This window comes from Vanellus vanellus, assembly GCF_965231255.1.
Source record: "Vanellus vanellus genome assembly, chromosome: 15".
Classification (NCBI taxonomy): Eukaryota; Metazoa; Chordata; class Aves; order Charadriiformes; family Charadriidae; genus Vanellus; species Vanellus vanellus.
In genome coordinates, this window is record NC_138920.1 from 9416595 (window position 1) to 9434349 (window position 17755).

General features: G+C 46.2%; 1 protein-coding gene across 1 annotated transcript in view; it reads left to right on the forward strand.

Annotated features, from left to right (window-relative positions):
- SLC9A8 (solute carrier family 9 member A8) overlaps positions 1-9063 on the forward strand; it is a gene marked incomplete at its 3' end in the record, with an annotated part of 31983 nt that extends 22920 nt beyond the window's left edge. Inside the window, 7 exon segments of the mRNA XM_082491382.1 lie at positions 1834-1950; positions 3744-3826; positions 5625-5736; positions 6171-6391; positions 7483-7629; positions 8920-9024; positions 9028-9063. Of these exon segments, the coding sequence (XP_082347508.1) occupies positions 1834-1950; positions 3744-3826; positions 5625-5736; positions 6171-6391; positions 7483-7629; positions 8920-9024; positions 9028-9063 (821 nt within the window).
- Between the last annotated feature and the right edge of the window lie 8692 nt (positions 9064-17755).

The window sequence follows — 17755 nt, forward strand, 5'->3', positions numbered from 1 at the left end:
TAGGCCAACACATATGTAGGGGAATGAAATTATATGAAATCTGAGCAAGCAATTTGATATGTTAAAATATTTGTATTGCTGTAAAAACAAGTTTTGCCTTGTGAGAAGATTACTCTGGAGGGTCTCAGCAAGTGGCCTGTTCTAGTTCTAATTTATATTCCTTATTAATATAAAATTATAATAAAATGTTACAGAATTACAGTGCCATTTCATTATCTAACCAACGTATCTGTATGTTGGTATACAATGAAAAAGAATTTACAGTAAGATTCCTAGTTAGTTACTGTCAGGATGATAGAGGTTCTTTGTCACTCTTTTTGTAAAGACAACCTCTCTAATTTGCTCAAGTGCCTTCAAGAATGACTCCTCAAGAAATACAAACTTTGAATGACCTTAGTCAGGTCACCCCTGTGTTTCAAACAAAGGATTCTTTTGACTGTTCCTCAGCTATTCTAATCCTTCCACTGTTCGTCTGGGCCACTCCTGGGCACGGATCTCCAGCTGAATACCTCTAGTCTTTTAAACTTCCCTTGTTTTGGGCAAAGCAGGCATACTCCCACGTGTCATCCAGTCCTCTCAAGATCTGCATTACAATTGATTACTTCTGGGTTATATTTTCAGGTTTGGTCAGTTATTTCCTCACAAGGAAATAAATAACTCACTTGTTCTTCAAATGGACTGCTAAGCTCTTCCACAGTCCTAACCGTCATCTGAGATGACATCCTTTGCAGGTGTAAGTCTGTGCAGCAGCCATGGAAATGCTTAAAATTTAAGATATCCAGCTCCCTGTGAACAGTGACAGCGTCTGTGATATATCTTGAGCAGTTAGCGAAATAGGTTGAAATTCAAATTCTTCCCATAAATAACCAAGAGCTGGGAAGCAAGGTAAATGGAAAAATCCCTCACACAAATTAAAGATTTGTGAAATACAGTGAAATCTGAGGTAGCTGTTCTGGCCTGTGAAATCAGTTGGTGTACCTCTGTCCAAGCTCTGCATGTCATTAGGGCAACTGAACTCTGTAATGGAAAATTTGGTGGTTTTTCCTATAGCTGATAGCTGAGATTAGTGTCTGTTGTAACTTATAGCAGATGGTTTAGTGACCCTTTCTGCTGGAGGCAGGGGACATTCTGCCCCGTAGTATTCCTTGCAGGCCTCGCGTATCAGTCTGTACCTCCTTAGGGTTGGACTCAGTGATCTTAAAGGTCTTTTCCACCCTGAATGATTCTATGATTCCTATGAAGGTACTTTTTGCCCTGAATTCTCAAGTCTCAATAGCTTTTTTGATTCTCAGATTGATAAAAAATTGGGGGTACACCTGTCTGTGCTATTTGTTCTTAACTTTTTATGGTATTAGATATAGTGCGCCAGGCTGGAGTGGATTCACACTCGTGCTCTGTTGGTCTCATTCTACTTCTGGTGGAGTGATTGATCCTGGCTGATCGGCAGGTAGGAAAGAATGACACACTTTCTGGGTCAACTGAATCATACAGTTCTCTAGCCCCGCTATTCTCAAATTGTTTTTACTCTTTTGATCTCACCTCCCTAGCTGTTAGGAGAGTGAAATGCAGGAAAAACGCTCAAGAATTGGCTTTTTATTTACCTCACTTTTATGGAAAATTGTGATATAACAGGGATTTACTCTAGCTTGCAAGTGACCTATGCTGGACCTCCTAGTATGTAGTATGACGGTGGAATGAAACCAGCAGGAATAACAATGGTAATAGAAAATCCACTTACTGCTTCATAAGCTTTTGTGTTGGTAAGGTCTATAAACACAAATATTTGCAGAGTGCAAGCTATTCTTCTGTTGACTGCCACATTTTTATCTACAGGTATCATGGCAATCCTCTTCTCTGGCATTGTGATGTCTCACTATACACACCATAACTTGTCCCCAGTTACACAGATTTTAATGCAGCAGACACTGAGAACTGTCGCTTTCATGTGCGGTAGGTGCTACATACTATTAATATCTAATATGAATAGTTTAAAATTTTATTTGCTTAAAATGCTGATTCTGATGGGAGCAGCAGAAGTGTGAATTTTCCTCTAGCCATTTGTATGTCAGTGGTACATGACTTTAAGAGAAGAATTCTTCTTCTCTTAATAGTGGAGGCTGGAAGGCAGTCAAAATTCACCTTTCCTGCCACATTGGATAAAACATACAGTAAATCTCTCTCTCCCATCCTGCAGGCTCCTGCAAAGATTTGCCACAAGATTGATAACCAAATAGAGATCTCCAACTCCTATATTCCTCTGGCCTATTTTTAGTTTTAGGAGATGGATTTTTAGCAGTATTTTTTTAAATGGCTTTGGATATAAAAAGCTACTTGCAAAAACAATAGCTTCACAAATTGAACAGAAGTTTTTGGAAGTAGTGATACAGGCAGCTCAGAGTCTCATAGCCTTTCCATTGCCTTTTACAAGCCAAACTTTTGAAGAAATTACATGCTTCTGTATTACAAATATTTTATAGGGGATGGCATGAATATGTTCCATATTGTTTGCAGGAAGATGCATGTGGAACATGGTCAGGGAGTGGCCTTGCTGCAAACTAAACATTACCACTCATTACCTGAGCACCAGGAGCTCATCAGGGTTTGGTCTTAATCGTTTACAAATGCTAAAGAAGCACATATTTGTTCAAGCCACTGTAAAAGAGTTATTTCAACTGAAAGAGGAAGGTTTTTAAACCGAAAGATTTAGATTAGATATTAGGAAGAAATTCTTGCCTGTGAGGGTGGTGAGCCAGGGGTCCAGGTTGCCCAGAGAAGCTGTGGCTGCCCCATCCCTGGAGGTGTTCAAGGCCAGGTTGGATGGGGCTTTGAGCAACCTGGTCTAGTTGAAGATGTCCCTGGTCATGGCAGGGGGGGTGGAACTAGATGATCTTTAAGGTCCCTTCCAACCCAAAGCAGTCTATGATTCTATGGTTTAAGATACTATGCAATTTCATACACGTTTGCAGCAGGTTTTGAACATTCAAATGTAAGTAGCCAGTACCCAAAGCATGACCAAACAATGTCTTCTGCTGCAGTAAATCAGGTATTGCTACTGTCTGTGCAAAAAGATCCTGGTTTTAACTGCTTTTATGATAATGAACCTACCTTGTGAGGACAGCAGTAAGCTGATGAAGTATCTTGAGTCTGTGATTCTCTGATGGTAATGCATTGGTGCTGTGGAAATAAAATGTTTGGATTACTATAGTCATTGTACAGTGGTGGTGCTATTTCAGATTTGCAAACACCACTTCTAGAAGTTATTAGAACATACAAGAGTTGTTAGATCATACAGTGCAGTATTTTATTATGAAGAAAGTAATGAACTGCTGTCATTTATAAGAATTTAGTGAATACTTTATAATAATGTTCAACTTGCAACATATGAGATTGTGCCTGACATCTCAGTTTTATATGGAATCTGATTCAAAGCTACAGAAGTCGTTAGTAGTCACTCCTGTAGCTTGTCCTATACTCCTGAAGTAAATAACTCCTCCAAAGTATGAAACTTTGTTCATACTCATGAGTAGTTTACAGCTGCAAAAAGCCTGCACGCACAGACTAAAGTGCTGTCCACTGACAGTGAGCGTGGAAGAATCTGGCTTTTTGCATAATGGCATTTGTGCCTATTTTGTGCATTCAGAAGTCAGGAAATGCTGTTTTATGTACCATACGTAGTAACTTATAGTAGGTGTAGGAAAGGTTTTATAGAAGTGTTTGTTTAGGATGTGATTTCTCTTTTTCAGAAACGTGTGTGTTTGCATTTCTTGGCCTGTCAATTTTTAGTTTTCCTCACAAGTTTGAAATGTCCTTTGTCATCTGGTGCATAGTAGGTATTTACTTTCTTCCATATTTGTTTAGATGTGGTTTTGGTATTGGGGAAGGGGAAACACCTTACAGTTAAAATACTTTATAATAGTTCTTATGTTTTTATAGGTTTTTATGAAAATACTTCTGTATTTTTATGTATTGCACAAAGGTAACTCTCACTAACACCATGAAATTATTATTCTTGTTCTCAGCACTTTAGTGTACAAATACATTGGTTGTCTTTAAGGAATTCCCATTTGCTGTTATTTTGAAGCCCTTCTGTATAAGATTACTAAAAACATCTGTATAAGATTACTAAAAACAAGGAAAAGAACCATGCTTGTTTTGACCCTATTAGATTTATTTAAATAAAAAAATCTCAAAAGATGTTGAGATTATGATGCACACCACTTTATTCCAGAAGTTATGTGACCAGAAAACAATGCTGAGTTTTTACGTATCTTTAGCTTCGTATGAACAATCTGTGTGAAAGGGCAGTTCGTAGAAACTACAGTGCAAACTAGTATCAAATTCTGCTCCATTTCATCTCTCTAGGACTACAGCTTTTGAGTCTTTCTCTCTCATAAGTCCTTGCAGTTTGTTTACGTAAACCAATTTAGTCCATGCATCAACGTTGCTTCTTCACTTTGAGCTCACCTTCTTCAGAGGAAGTCCTGACTTAGACCTTCTCCAATGTGTATTCGTTCTCTGACTCCATTCTTAATTATTTTTCTTTCTTTCTGTATTTTAGTGTAGCTTTATGGAGATGCACTTGGAATTCTGTTTCACATGTGGGTTACCTATTGCTATTACAATTGCTTACTATAGACACGAAAAGTATATTCTCTTTTGCAGAGTCAAAAAGAGGGAAATGTGACTCCATTTCCAGTCGCATACAGCAATGAGTACTAGCACATTTTAGTCCATGGTTCAAGGGAAAAATTGTTATCTACAATTACAGACAGTGATATCAGCATGGGGAACTGCTCTCACTGCATTACACCCAATTTCCTTATCTAATATATATCTAAGGTGTGACACTTCCTTCTATGTAGCATTGCCCTCACAGGCATAATGCAAATTGTGTAATTTTGGGGTGATTCATAAAGGAAAACAGCACAGCCCTTCAAGGATCCTGATGACTAATTCTAGGATATTTACCTTGTCAAGGTCTGTTTGCGGTGGAGCTTGAAAGCAATGCCATTGTGAAAACCTTTGGGTTTCTGAGTTAAAGTTTACACTGTATTTGTTAATTGCCTGCCATTAAATTGACAGTACTTTTTTTCTTCCCCCCCTGTAAAAATGTTCGTTCAATGTGTGGTGTATTTTATAATCATACCCAGGGAGGTGTTGAGGAACAAGATTACGTGCTATTTGTTTGGCTTCTGGCCCTTTTCTCTGAGGAACTGGCCCATGGGGAGACAATAGAAATATCTTACTGCCTCTTAGCTGCTGCGCCAAGGGAATGATTAAAGGAGCTGAACTGAATGAACTGAGGAGAACTTTTACCCAAAGTAATTCTTGGTCTCCCTGGAATGCCTCTTGGGTTTCTCTTATTTATTACAAGTAAAGTAGTGTCTGGTCTGTGTCAGTGACAAGTCTGGTTTAGCTTCAGTTAAGCAGACAAAATGTTTAAAAAGTTAAATTCCACATTGACCTATGGTGAGAGATTTCTTTATGTTAGTTTAGCAGCAGACCTACTTGCAAGACCTGTGAGTGAAAGCATATTCACCTTACGCTGTACAAACCAAATGCAACTGGGGCCTCTGCGAATGTAACACATCAAATAGTCTTTTGCTTTTATTTCTGTTTTTCAGGTACTTGTTCTGTTTGGTAGAGCAGTGAATATTTTCCCACTCTCCTACCTACTCAACTTTTTCCGTGATCATAAAATCACCCCCAAAATGATGTTTATTATGTGGTTTAGTGGTAAGTTAAAGCTCAAAGTACAGAGAACTGGAAAAAAATGTTTTGTCTTTTTCGTTGTGTGGGCTGCTTGGGGAAGAACTGGTTTTCCATCTGTGGAACAAGACCCAACTGAACATTTGCACCGGTCTCAAACCCAAGTGGAATAGATTTGTTCTCTTTCCCCTTTGTGCTAGAGGACTATACAGTGGTGATCCCCACTAAAGCTTTTCTGCAAAGAGTCTGCTTTTCTTTCCAGGTCTAGCAACTTCACAGTTTGAACAACAGTATCTGAAGAGCTCAGATTCATTTTAGGGCAGTAACCAAATGATAGATAAATGGGTATGGTATAGGACTGTAAAAGTCTTGTCAAGATGGAGAACTCCTGTTGACTTATCAGGGTGCTGAGGACTAGATATTGATGCACTCTTCATTGATTTATTGTTCCCTCTGTTAAGGTTTACGTGGTGCAATTCCCTATGCCCTCAGCCTCCATTTGGGCTTGGAACCAATAGAGAAGCGGCAGCTCATTGGGACAACAACAATCATCATAGTACTGTTCACAATTCTGCTGCTGGGAGGAGGAACCATGCCCCTTATCAGACTGATTGACATTGAGGACTCCAAAGCACGCAAGAGGAACAAGAAGGACATTAATCTTAGCAAGACAGAGAAGATGGTTTGTTTGGGTTTTTATTCAGACTATCGCTGATTATTTTTTTCTTTTTAACTTGTAGATTTTCCAAGACTAGTACATTATTTTTTACTGAAAAGTAAATTGAAAGCACTGGAAAAAGCCAAGGTAGCAGGAAAAAGTAAAGCAACATAATTTTAAAATATCCCACAGACAGAGCTTGGTTGTGTTTACACAAAATAACTGTTCGGACAAAGGGAGGAGAAATAGTCTCTTAACTCAATCTAATTATAAATTGATCCATACAAATTAAAGTAACCCCTGCAAAAGCATAAAGCAGATGATACAGGGTTGAGTCATATACAGAGAGAAAGTAGCTAGTACAGTGTGAGTCATGAATTAATCATAAAAGGCAGACGGGAATTATTTTGAAAAAGTCAAAGCAAAGGCCACAAGAAGGTGGTAGCAACAGCACCCCTCTGAATGAGTTTTATTTTAAAGCAATTTCTGGCTAAGCAAGAATACCAAAGAAAACTAACAGCCGGTCTGAAACCTCCTGTACAAAAGGCTGGAAGACATAAAGTATCCCAGATTTTTTGTCTGTTTTTCCCCAAACCATCGAACAATACATGCAGGGTTTGTTCTGTAGGATCTGAAGAACAGCTCCTCTTGGTATGATGTTCCAAAAAGCTTGTGGTCTTCAGAATTATCTTACTCTGTCCACCTAGGGAGGTGTGTATAGGAGGAGCACAGGGGTAGGGTGTGTTCTGATAGAGGGCTTGTTTTAAGTGAGACGATGGCATTAGTGTTGCTTGCTGGATAAAATCATTGTCCAGCTCACAAGAGAAAGCCTGCACACTAGAAATCTGTTCTCAGCATCAGTAACAATACAAAATATGGGACGTTTAAGGTCTTTTACCTTTCAGCATGAAAAGGGAAGCTAAGTGGCTCTGGGAATCAACAGCTGGACAGATTCATACTGCCATAAGCCCTGCTAGGCTAGGGTGATAATTTCCATATCATTCCAGCGTGGGAATTGGTTGCAAGAAGGGAAAGCACAGAGCAGGGGGCTGACACAAGCTAGAGGGATGACTGCCACATTTCTCAGGTTATTTGAATATTTGTGATCTTTCTAGGGAAATACCATAGAATCGGAACATTTATCAGAGCTCACAGAGGAGGAATATGAAGCCCAGTACATAAAACGCCAGGATCTCAAGGGGTTTATGTGGTTTGATGCCAAGTATTTGAATCCTTTCTTCACCAGAAGACTCACACAAGAAGTAAGTTTCTCTTGTTTTCTTGAAGAAAAACTGTGGTAGAGTTGGTGTCCAGGTTTGAGGACCACGACAATTGGTTGTCATTTCACTCTGTACCATTCAAAGCTCATAGCGCAGCCATGCAACTTCTCCATTAGGAACAGTGAGCCATCTAATATATTACTTGTGCATATGTAGAGCAGCTGTAATGAAAAGCTGCACTGTAAAATTGCAGGTTGGATTAAATGAGCATCTCTCAGGGCTACCACAATTAAACTTTAAAAGGTGTATGGATTTATTGAACTTGCCTTTAATCTTGTAGAGTACTACGAAGAGTATCAGGAGTCACTAGTTAGTTACTACTGTTGCTAGAAAAAGCTGCTACCACTCACGCAGAGTTTTTAAAGTGCTGTCACACAAAGCTGCTCCTTTTTACTGGACGTGGTCCTGTGAATTCTGGAGTGATTTTTCTGCAGAGCGCAGTTTTTATCTTGGAAATACGTACAAGAATTGCAGCCTTCACTTTTAAGACTTCTTCACTGGGAGACCAAGACTTTGAAGCTGTAAATGCAAAGTGACACCTGACTGAACATGTAACTTAACACCGAGCGGCTCTGAGAGGTGTAAATACTATGCCATTTTCACTCCAGACCTCAGAAACCTGAGACTGGTTAGCTGTTTTTCCAGTTTGCCATAGAATTAAGCATTTTTGCTGTGGAGTTGATCATTTTGTGTATAGTATGCACATTCCCTCTTCCTAGCCTTCACAAATGTACTATTTTTTCCTTGTTTCATACCTTTCTTTTCAAAAGAATGCTTTCAGCACTTTCCCACAAAAGCTAAAGGCATTTTTTGCAAAACCAAAAAGGAATCAAGAAACCAGAGTAAGCATCTGACTTGTAGTTGGTAGCCAAAAGCACAGGCTGCCATCCAGATTGCAACCAAAGGCTAGAAAAATAAGTATGTGAATCACCAAAAGAGGCCACAAGCTTCCCACTGTCCCTGGGAACATGTAGAGAGGAGTGAGATTCAAAGCCAGGCCATCCAGACAGCACTAGGACTGTCGAAACCCACAGAGCAGGACTGTCTAGAAAACACAGGTAAAAATACCTGTCATTAAAAATATCATCCCTGGAAATAATTACTGATTGAACACTTCATAAATATTTTCTCGTAGGAAACAGAATTGCTTTGCGTGCTTAGAGACCAGGAGTGGATTATTTCCTAAGGAATATGTTAAACTGGTCTTTCGCTCTAACACACAAGTAGGGTTGTAGCTAGGTAACAAACTGTTCTGGTTTGCTTTTGCCTTAGGACTTGCATCACGGGCGCATACAGATGAAAACCCTCACAAACAAATGGTATGAAGAGGTACGACAAGGACCCTCAGGATCTGAAGATGATGAGCAAGAGCTGCTGTAGCAGACCGGGGCAGGAGTGCAAGGAGTTTATCATTAGAGCGTTAGGAAGAGGATTTAAGTATCAGGAGTCTGACTGCACAAGAGCTGGAAAGCTAAGAATGAACTTTCTGATTTCAGGCATGTCTTGTGCCACATTTTTAGGTATAAAACTGCAGTTCTACTGTGCTTGCTATTACTGGTCAGTGATGGAAACCCGTAAGTGTCAGACACTGGACTGAATGAAGAACCTTTTGTTCAGATTTTACAGCATAGCAAATCTCATGCAGCCTATTGAAAAGCAGAAACATCTGCCATGAAATGATGACATTGTTTAATGGGGGGGGTCTTCTTCCTGTTGTGAAATCTGCTGTAAACATATGCTGAAGTACAGAGCCATTGTATGGCTCTGCAAAACAGAATGAATTGCACTTTACTTTTTTTTTTATATCTATATATTCATTCACAGCATGGAGAGTCTTGACAGTTTATACTGTGAATTTGTTTGAGCACTAGTAAGGGAATCTGACTGGAATAAATATATAATTTACGGGATTTGCACATTATGAATCCAGAAAAGATGCATACCTTGACAGAAAGCAGATGCTGCACATACAAGGAAGCATTTCTGAAAACTGGTGGTTTTGTCATTTAAGAAATTCTTGATTTGTATTGTATGGGTTGGGATTTTGGGGACTATTTGGGTTTTTTTTGTTTGGTTGGTGTTTTTTTAATTTTGGGGTTTTTTGGTGTGGTTTTTTTTTTTTTTTTTAGATACTGGGGTATCTAATCCACAGTACTGCTTATAGCATGGTTTGGGGGGAGTGGGGGATTGTATGACACAGTACAGAACTGCATTTGAAATCCTAGTTTTAATGTGTATTTTTCTTTGGCTAAAGCCAGTTGCAGTTGGGTTTCTGTAATTGGCAGTTGCTCCTTGCTGGCACTTTGGCTTCAAATCTTAGAAGACAGCGGCTTTTGTTTTGTCCAATTCATGAAGTGTCCCTAACACTCCAGAATTCACTAGTGGAATTCTTAAATTCTAGCGGAAGCAAAAGCAGCATTTTCCATATCGTTTGCTTGCTGAACTAAATGTGTACACAAAGAAGAAGAGTCTACGAAGTCTAATCCAGGTACAGAAGGTTAATATTGCACATTGCTGGAGCAGCCTCAGTTAGGAAGTGCCGAACAGCTTTCATTAAGCTGTCCTGTTTGTTAATAGGATTTTTCTCTGCTGCTTACACTGCTTCAAAACCAGCCCTGTCATTTTACTTGTCTTATATGGCCTAGTCCATTCACTCAGAACCGCGTACACCACTTGCCGTGGTTACACGTGCCGCAGTTTGCTCTCACTGCCAGCCCACATTCCTCATTAGTCATTTGCATATTCACTGCTGAAATGTGAATTTTAGTTCTGCATGTAAATCTGACATGCAAGTGTACACGTTTGTTTCTGAAAGTGTGACATATTTTTGGTCTGGTTTTGCTACTAAGGTTTTTAATCAACTGCTTACCTGCTGGGAGGAATAAAAGTTTAAGAATGTATTTTGAATCCTGAGCCTGTGCTGTCTGAGCAGTTTTTTTTTCAAAATAACACATTTTGATCCAGGACTCCCTTCTCCCCTTTTCCCCCTTCCTGTTAGTTCAAAGAGCTGCTCTCCGCTTCTCCCAGCACTGAAACACACTGGGGGGAACGTGAATGGGGCATGAACGCAGCTTTTGGTGTTGACCAGGCAGCAGTCGGTGCTTGCTTTACCCTTAGGAGTGGACTTAATTACATTTTAGTTACCCATCTGTCTTAATGGGTTTCTCAACTTGAATATTTTAAGCCCAGGAGCTGGCTGGAAGGTCGCTGGGAGCTTCTCTTGTCACTGGAAGGTGTACATTGATCTAGATGCTATTACCCTGGGCCTCGCGTTATGCCACACTCATGCTGAAATACAAAATAACCTCTAATTTCTATTGTTACTCAGTGAAATTGGATACAGGTCTGGACCGATAGATCAGCCCTTTGGTAACTTCCATCAAGGCAAATTGATCGTTTCCTGCCCTCTGCTGGCAATTAGTGAGAGCGCGCCAACATCTAATGAGAGCCATTTGCTGGGAATAATTTTACACATTAAATTGAAGCAATTAACTGATATAGCTAGAACTAATGAAATCACTTTGAAGCAATTAAATTGAAGAAAATTTGGATGGTTTAATTTAAAAGCAACCATTCTAAAACTTAGGAAAATAATACATTTGTTCAAAACTTGGAATTAAGACAGTTTTGTTCTCTCTCAAAATACTCACTAACCTCCTTATTTTGGAACCAATAGAAGATTTTACTATTATTTCAGTGACCAATTTTCATATTAATTTATCAAGATGTTGACTTTTCTGTGACAGTCATTTCACAGTTTGGACTTCTTCCCTTAAAGTAATATGCTTAGAAAAGAAAAGTTATGTCTACTTATTGACTTGCCTTGCAGTTACTTTAGATCATTTCCTATTTTATCAGGACAATATTAGACTCTGATCCTCTTCCCACAAGTACTATTAGCCCCATCCTAACTGGTCTCAATCTGCAAATTTCCACAAGCGTAAACTTTATTTTTTTCTGCTCTCTTACATGTGGAACCACCAGGAAGTACAATGCAGACGTTACTAATTACAGAGGCCCTAAAGTGCTGCCAGGCTGCAAACCCAGTGCCTGTTTCTCTTGACAACTAAGGAGCCATGCAAAGGAGAGGCAGGGAGAGGCCGGGGGAACCCAGAGCACAGCTTTGGGCAGCTCAGAGCCTCCCAAAAATTCTTTTTTCCCCTCTTCCAGCCTTTCCCACAGCCCTGTGTGAGCCCGCGACAAGGCGCCTCAGCTGCTGATGGCAAAACCCATCCTCCACAGTGGGGAACAGCAATGGCACCCAGAAGCTCCCACCGCTGGGCAGCGCTGAGCCCAGCCACAGTTCCCCATCACCACGCTGGTGACGTGGCCCCGGGCACAGCGTTGGCCCAGGAGCGAGGGGAGTCACCGAAACCCTCCAGCTGCCCCCGGGGTGCTGGCACAGAGCAGGCATTTCCCCAAGCTCGGCAGCCCTGCCCGATTAAGGATGCAACAGAGCTACTCTCAGAAAACAAGAAAGTGTTTTCGGCAGCAGCTCCCCTCCCATCAGTTAGTGCACGGCTGGGCAAGGTCCCCAAGGAACGGCTGTGACACAGCCAGTCCACGGTGGGGGCTGCAGGAGCAGACCCCCTTTCCCTGCCAGGAGGCAGCAATCCCTGCCCCGGGAGATGACCTGGCCGGCCACCTCGGCCAGCAGCTGCGGGCTGGCACCGCCCTGCCCTGGGAGAGGAGGTGGGACACCCGCAGAGCCTCTTCCCCGGGACAACAGGGGCTTTTAGCAGGTTTGACCCCACTGCTCAAGGGGACAGCAAACCCTCTCTGCCTTGTCACCACTGCCAGCTCACGTGGCTGCTCTGCACCTCAGCTTCCCCACTACTCAAAAATCTCCTTCACAAAGCCCCCTCTGAACTGCTTGATTTTGGGGGCTACTAAAACTACGGTCAGATTGGCCACCCTGGCAGCACCCCCTCTGCCAGGCAGAGAGGGAGGGGAAGCCCCTGCCCACCCCACTCCCTCACACCCCCCATCGGGGCGGCTGCACGGAGCACAGTCATCGTGCCAGCGCCCAGCCACCCGCTCCTGGGCAGGGCTGTCCCACGGCCACTGGCCGATGCCCGGCCAGGGAGCACTCCCGGCTCTCACCCACGATGGAGCTCGTGATGGGGCTCCAGCGTGTCCTTCCTGCAGACACACCGTCACCACTCCCATCCCCTCCAGAGTGACGTGTCTGTGGGCACCGAGACAGCTGTGTGGCAGTCACTGGTGAGTGACCATCACCACAGAACCTGATTTATGCAGGACCTGCGCTGCCTTTGAGCCCCGTCGTTGCCCCGGGTGCCCGAGAGGCAGACCCCAGCCCCAGCCTCCTCCTGACGCACCAGCTGAACGCGAGCAAACACCCCCGGCTTCCCCTGCCTTGGTTTCATCGCGATGAAGATGTTATTTTTAACTCAACCACACCAAGAGACACTCATTTATTTTAAACATTAAAGCACCTACGGGCTGTTTCTCCAGCCTAGTCTAAAAGCTGCCATAAAAGGCCACAAAGCAAAATAGTCATTGTCTGCCTTTCAGGAGCTTAACCTTTGGAGAGACAGACCAGGGCTGCACGCTTCGATTCTTAAACACCTACCCTACCCTTAGCCGAGCCCGCTAGCCAGGCAGGGGCGGAGAGGGAGGTGGCAGAAGAATGACAATTAATCTCAGCTTCATTTATGTTAAAAAAAAATAAAAAAAAAAAAAAAAATCACATTTTACTGGCCATGACGGCTGCGAGACACAGCCCTAGAGGCTGCTCCTGGGGCCTGGAGGACACAGCCCGGCCGGGGCCCGGGACAGGCAGGAAGGGACAGCCTCTGGGGGAAGCCAGTCGCTAAGTTAAGAGAGAGGCTCAAATCACACACCGCCCATTTTGCCGGTGCTATCACACATCCAGCGGCAGGACACTGTCTCACTCCGAGGTCCGGCCCCGTGCGCAGCCAAGGTCGGTGGGACACGACACCGATTTGAGGAGCGTGCCCGTGTCCCCAGGACGAGTGGGAAGGCCGCCTGGACACACACTGGCTGCTTTAGTCCACCCTTAAATTCTCTTTCAAACCTAAACCCCTGCCAGGCCGGGGCTCTCCCGAGGGGCAGGAGCATGTCGCTCCCCTGCTCGCCCGAGGAGAAGGTGTGGTGGGAATGCCGCTGCTCCGCAGGTTGTTAACGGAGTCACAGTGAGCAAACCGCGTCTCCCAGCGCCCTGCGGTAGTGCCGGTGGGGGAACACAGGAACCCCAGGGGTTGTTGCCCTATACAATCAGGTTAGTACCAAAGCGATTTCATGACACTGATGGATGTGAAATCATGGGAGATTCGGGCAGAAAATAACCCCAGAATGAGCCAACCACCGTTTGGAACTGCCTTATGGTTGCAACTGGCCTCTGCCAGCTTGCCTTTGGGAAGGAACCTCTCTCTTTAAGAAAGAGTTCTTGCTGCGGTTTTTCTGGCTCAGGCTGGGCTTTTGGTGACCATATTGTTTACGTACAGATCAACAAAGCACACGCGCCTGCACTTGCCTCAGCATCTTCAGCCTCAAGAGGTTGACTGAGCTTAGAATGCGACGGGAATTTGAAAATAGAGTCATCACTGGTGAAAGGCACAAGCGCTCACCCAGCACCGAGCGGGAAACGCAGCCACCCCAGCGGGCCCGCCCGGGCGCCAAACCCTCCCCAGGCAGCACTGGCCTCTTCCCCGCACCAGGACCAGGCTCCCACCGCGCAGCGCCGCAGCCCCCAGCCACCCCTTCCCGGCCGGCTCAGCGCCGGGGCCAGGCTGCAGCCGCACCAAAAGCCGCACCAAAATCGGTTCTCACAAGCGGCACCCACCTCCCAACCCTGCCCGACCACCGCGGCTAGCGCAGACCCTACCTCAGCCCCGAGGGACGAGGCCACCATCCTCCTCGAGACCACCACCCTCCTCGAAGCCACCATCCTCCTTGAAGCCACCTCACCAGCAGCCACTACCGGAGCTTCTCTTAGAGGGTGGAGACGGTTCTTGTCCACAGGTAATTGGTGGCAGCTGATGCCCCATCCCCGCTGGGGACACTGATTAAACCGGCAGCAGCTGTGCCATGCCCCAGGGCGCTCCGCCAGCCCGGCAGCAGGAGTACCTGGGTCACGGCAGCCCCGAGGTGTTCCGAGGAGGGGTCACAGTGCGTGGAGTTAATTAAATTGATTGGGATTTTACTAAGCGGCTGCAGTGCCGCTGCCTGGACTCCCCGGCAGCAGGAGTGTCTCTGTGAATGCAGATTAAAGCATACTCAGTGTTACGTGCTCTTGAGGTTACACATTGTCACACCAAACTAAAGATGAAGATGCTGACCTGGGGTTTCCCTGGAGTAATAAAAGACCTGGGGGATTTGCAGATTTTTTTTTTTTTCTGTCTCCTTTAGGTGATTTCTGGACCACAGTATTTTTTATCTATCAGGGGACAAAGTGGCAGGCCAGGGGGGCTGGGCAGCAAAGCGGGGACCCGCAGCTGCATCGATGGCTGGACCACGCCATGTCCCCGAGCCCGTCACAGCCCGGCTGGGGTCACATCCTTGGCCCCCGAGCATCCAAGGCTGGCCGTGCCCTGAGAGCCCCCAGGAGATGGCAGCAGCCCTTCGTGTTCATGTCCTCTGGTGGGAAATCAGCCCTTGGCCACCTTTCTGGAGGGTCCTCTCCCGCAGGGCGGCGATGGGCAGCAGGTACCAGTCATGGAGCTGTGCCCCAGGGCCCCGTCCCGCACCGTCCGTTGCTGCTTCACCCCGGCAGGAGGGAGGCTCGGCTGCTGGGGCAGGAGAGGTTTGGTGGCCCCCCGTGCCCTGTCTCTGTGATCGCTCGCCCACAGCACCACGCCGCCTGCCCGCGCACGGCAGCGATATTTCCATGTGTCCCGCAGTCCGGCCGCTAACACATAACTGAACCAACTCACATGCCAGTTTTGCATGAGTGAATTTACTTTAAAAACATACAATTTCAAGAACACGATGACTGGTCAGCAGAGACACCGAGCGCTTGTGATCCCCTCGTGTGCCCGGGGCGCGTGGCGGGGTGGGACGGGGCTGAGCGGCCGTGCCGCGGGCCGGGCGGTGACTGACCCTCCTAAAAACCTGCACCCACGTTGGAAACTTTGTCCTCTCTCTTTACCGGCTGCCCGGATTTTTCTCTGTTTGTTTGCAGCGTTTTGCAAATATTGCAAATTTTGGGGGTTGGGTGGGGGGGGTTCTTTGCATAGCAGGAGTAGGAAGCGAAGGCAGGAGCGTCGCTCCCCGCATGGCCTTTCAGTTATTACTTGGATCTTGTGCGTAAACCCTGCCCTGCCCCAACCGTCTGCACCTGCACGCATCACACGTGGGCAAAACCGTCCCGGGGAGGATACGAGTGCATCCCAGAGGTATCGGTGACCCTCTCCCGTCACGGGGAAACCGCTAGGTAAAGCGGCTAAGTGGAAATGACCAAGGGACAAAAGCAAGCGCCACGACTGCCATGCTGTCGCGCGCTAATCAGAGCTGTGCGGCAGCAGCCGGTAAGGATGGCGCGCACGGGGAAAGCGGGGGCAGGACCGCCCCACACCCCAACACCCTCCGCTGCTACGCCGGGTGCTTCCGCACGCAGCAACCGCTTTCCCCGCCGCAGGGCTCGCGCTGGCCCCGGTGCCACCTACGCTGGAATCGGGCCATAACAGCGAGGCCAAAAACCTCGGTATTTTTAGCACCTGGGTTCAGCAGTACCACGTTTGTAGCCGAAATGACCGGTGGTGGGTATCTGCCGTCTGCTCCCCCGGCAGCACACCTGCCCCCCCCGTTCCTGCCCACCCCTGCAGCTCGCGGGGCTTCTGTGAGGCGCTCTGCGTCCTCGGAAGAGAGGAGGCTGCTGTAGCTGCGCTAAGAAAAGGCAGTGATACATCCCAGTTCTGGGAGCGACTGCTAAAAATAGCACTATCTCTGCGTGGAGAGGGGAGGGAGGAGGGAGAGCTGGGCTGGGCTGGCGGGCAGGCAGCGCGCAGCCGGCCACCGCGCCGGGGCAGCCGCTCTCTCCCAGCTCTCGGTGCCGAAAACGGTTCGCCGTTCCCATTTAGCACACCCCTGATTTGACGCTGCAGCTCCGGCGATGGGTTGTGGGGAGGTTTTGTTTGTTAACCAGCGACGACGTAAAGCGCTGCCACGAGTAACTGGCCAGCCGGGTGCCGGAGGGCAGCACCTTTCCCACCTCTGACACTTCACATCACCTTGAACGCATCCTTTCATTTTTTGGGGCGCAACCAACCTCTCTCAGCACCCTGGCCATGTTATTCACTACAAGCCCGCGGGATGCTGTTGCCCAGGCAGCTGCTCCCCTGTGCAGCAGTGCAGACGGAGTCCGCTGCCCCATCATCCCGGCTGCCGGGAGACGCGGCCACAGCCCCATCTCCAGGATGGTGCTCAGCCGCGGATTCACCATTCCCTGCCTGGAGAGCACGACCCGGGACTGCTATTACTCGCACCGGGATATTTTAACCCCAGATCCTTACTCTAAAGACAAGCTCCCATTTCGATGTATAGGATGGTGCTGGGTTTGCATTCAAATCAAGGGAGTGGGGTAACCCAGCCTGCGCAGAGAGAAGTGTCTTGAGAGGTATATGCTTCGTAATCCCAAGTGAGGTAGCTGAGCGGCGCGGTCCTGCTCCCCGACGGGAAAGGACATGGGCAGCGGGGGCTGTTGGCGCTGGAGGTCGGATGCCTCTCGGGGCCTCCTGGCCCTCAGCCCCCCCTGCCAGGCACAGTTTCTTAAGACAACCAAGTTCCTACTTGGTCATCAGAGCACCAGGATGGAAAAACAAAGGCCAAGGGCCCAGAGAGCAAGCTGCAGGAGAAACTGCACCCTGGGCTTGCACCTTGGGCAGATTGCAGGCACGGGGGTCTTTCCTTTTTCTTTTTCCCTTTTTTTTTTTTTTTTTTTTTTTTTTTGCAAGTGCAAAGACCGGGCTCAGAGTCACAAGAGCCAAAACAGAGGGGGAGGCAAGGTTGGTCTTAATTTTCATGTGCAGAACGTGCTGGGAACCCATCAGATCCATAGGTGAGAGAAAAGCTGCACTTGGGTTTGTCTTCCAGTGCACTGGTAAGACACAGCTGGGCACGGCTGGGC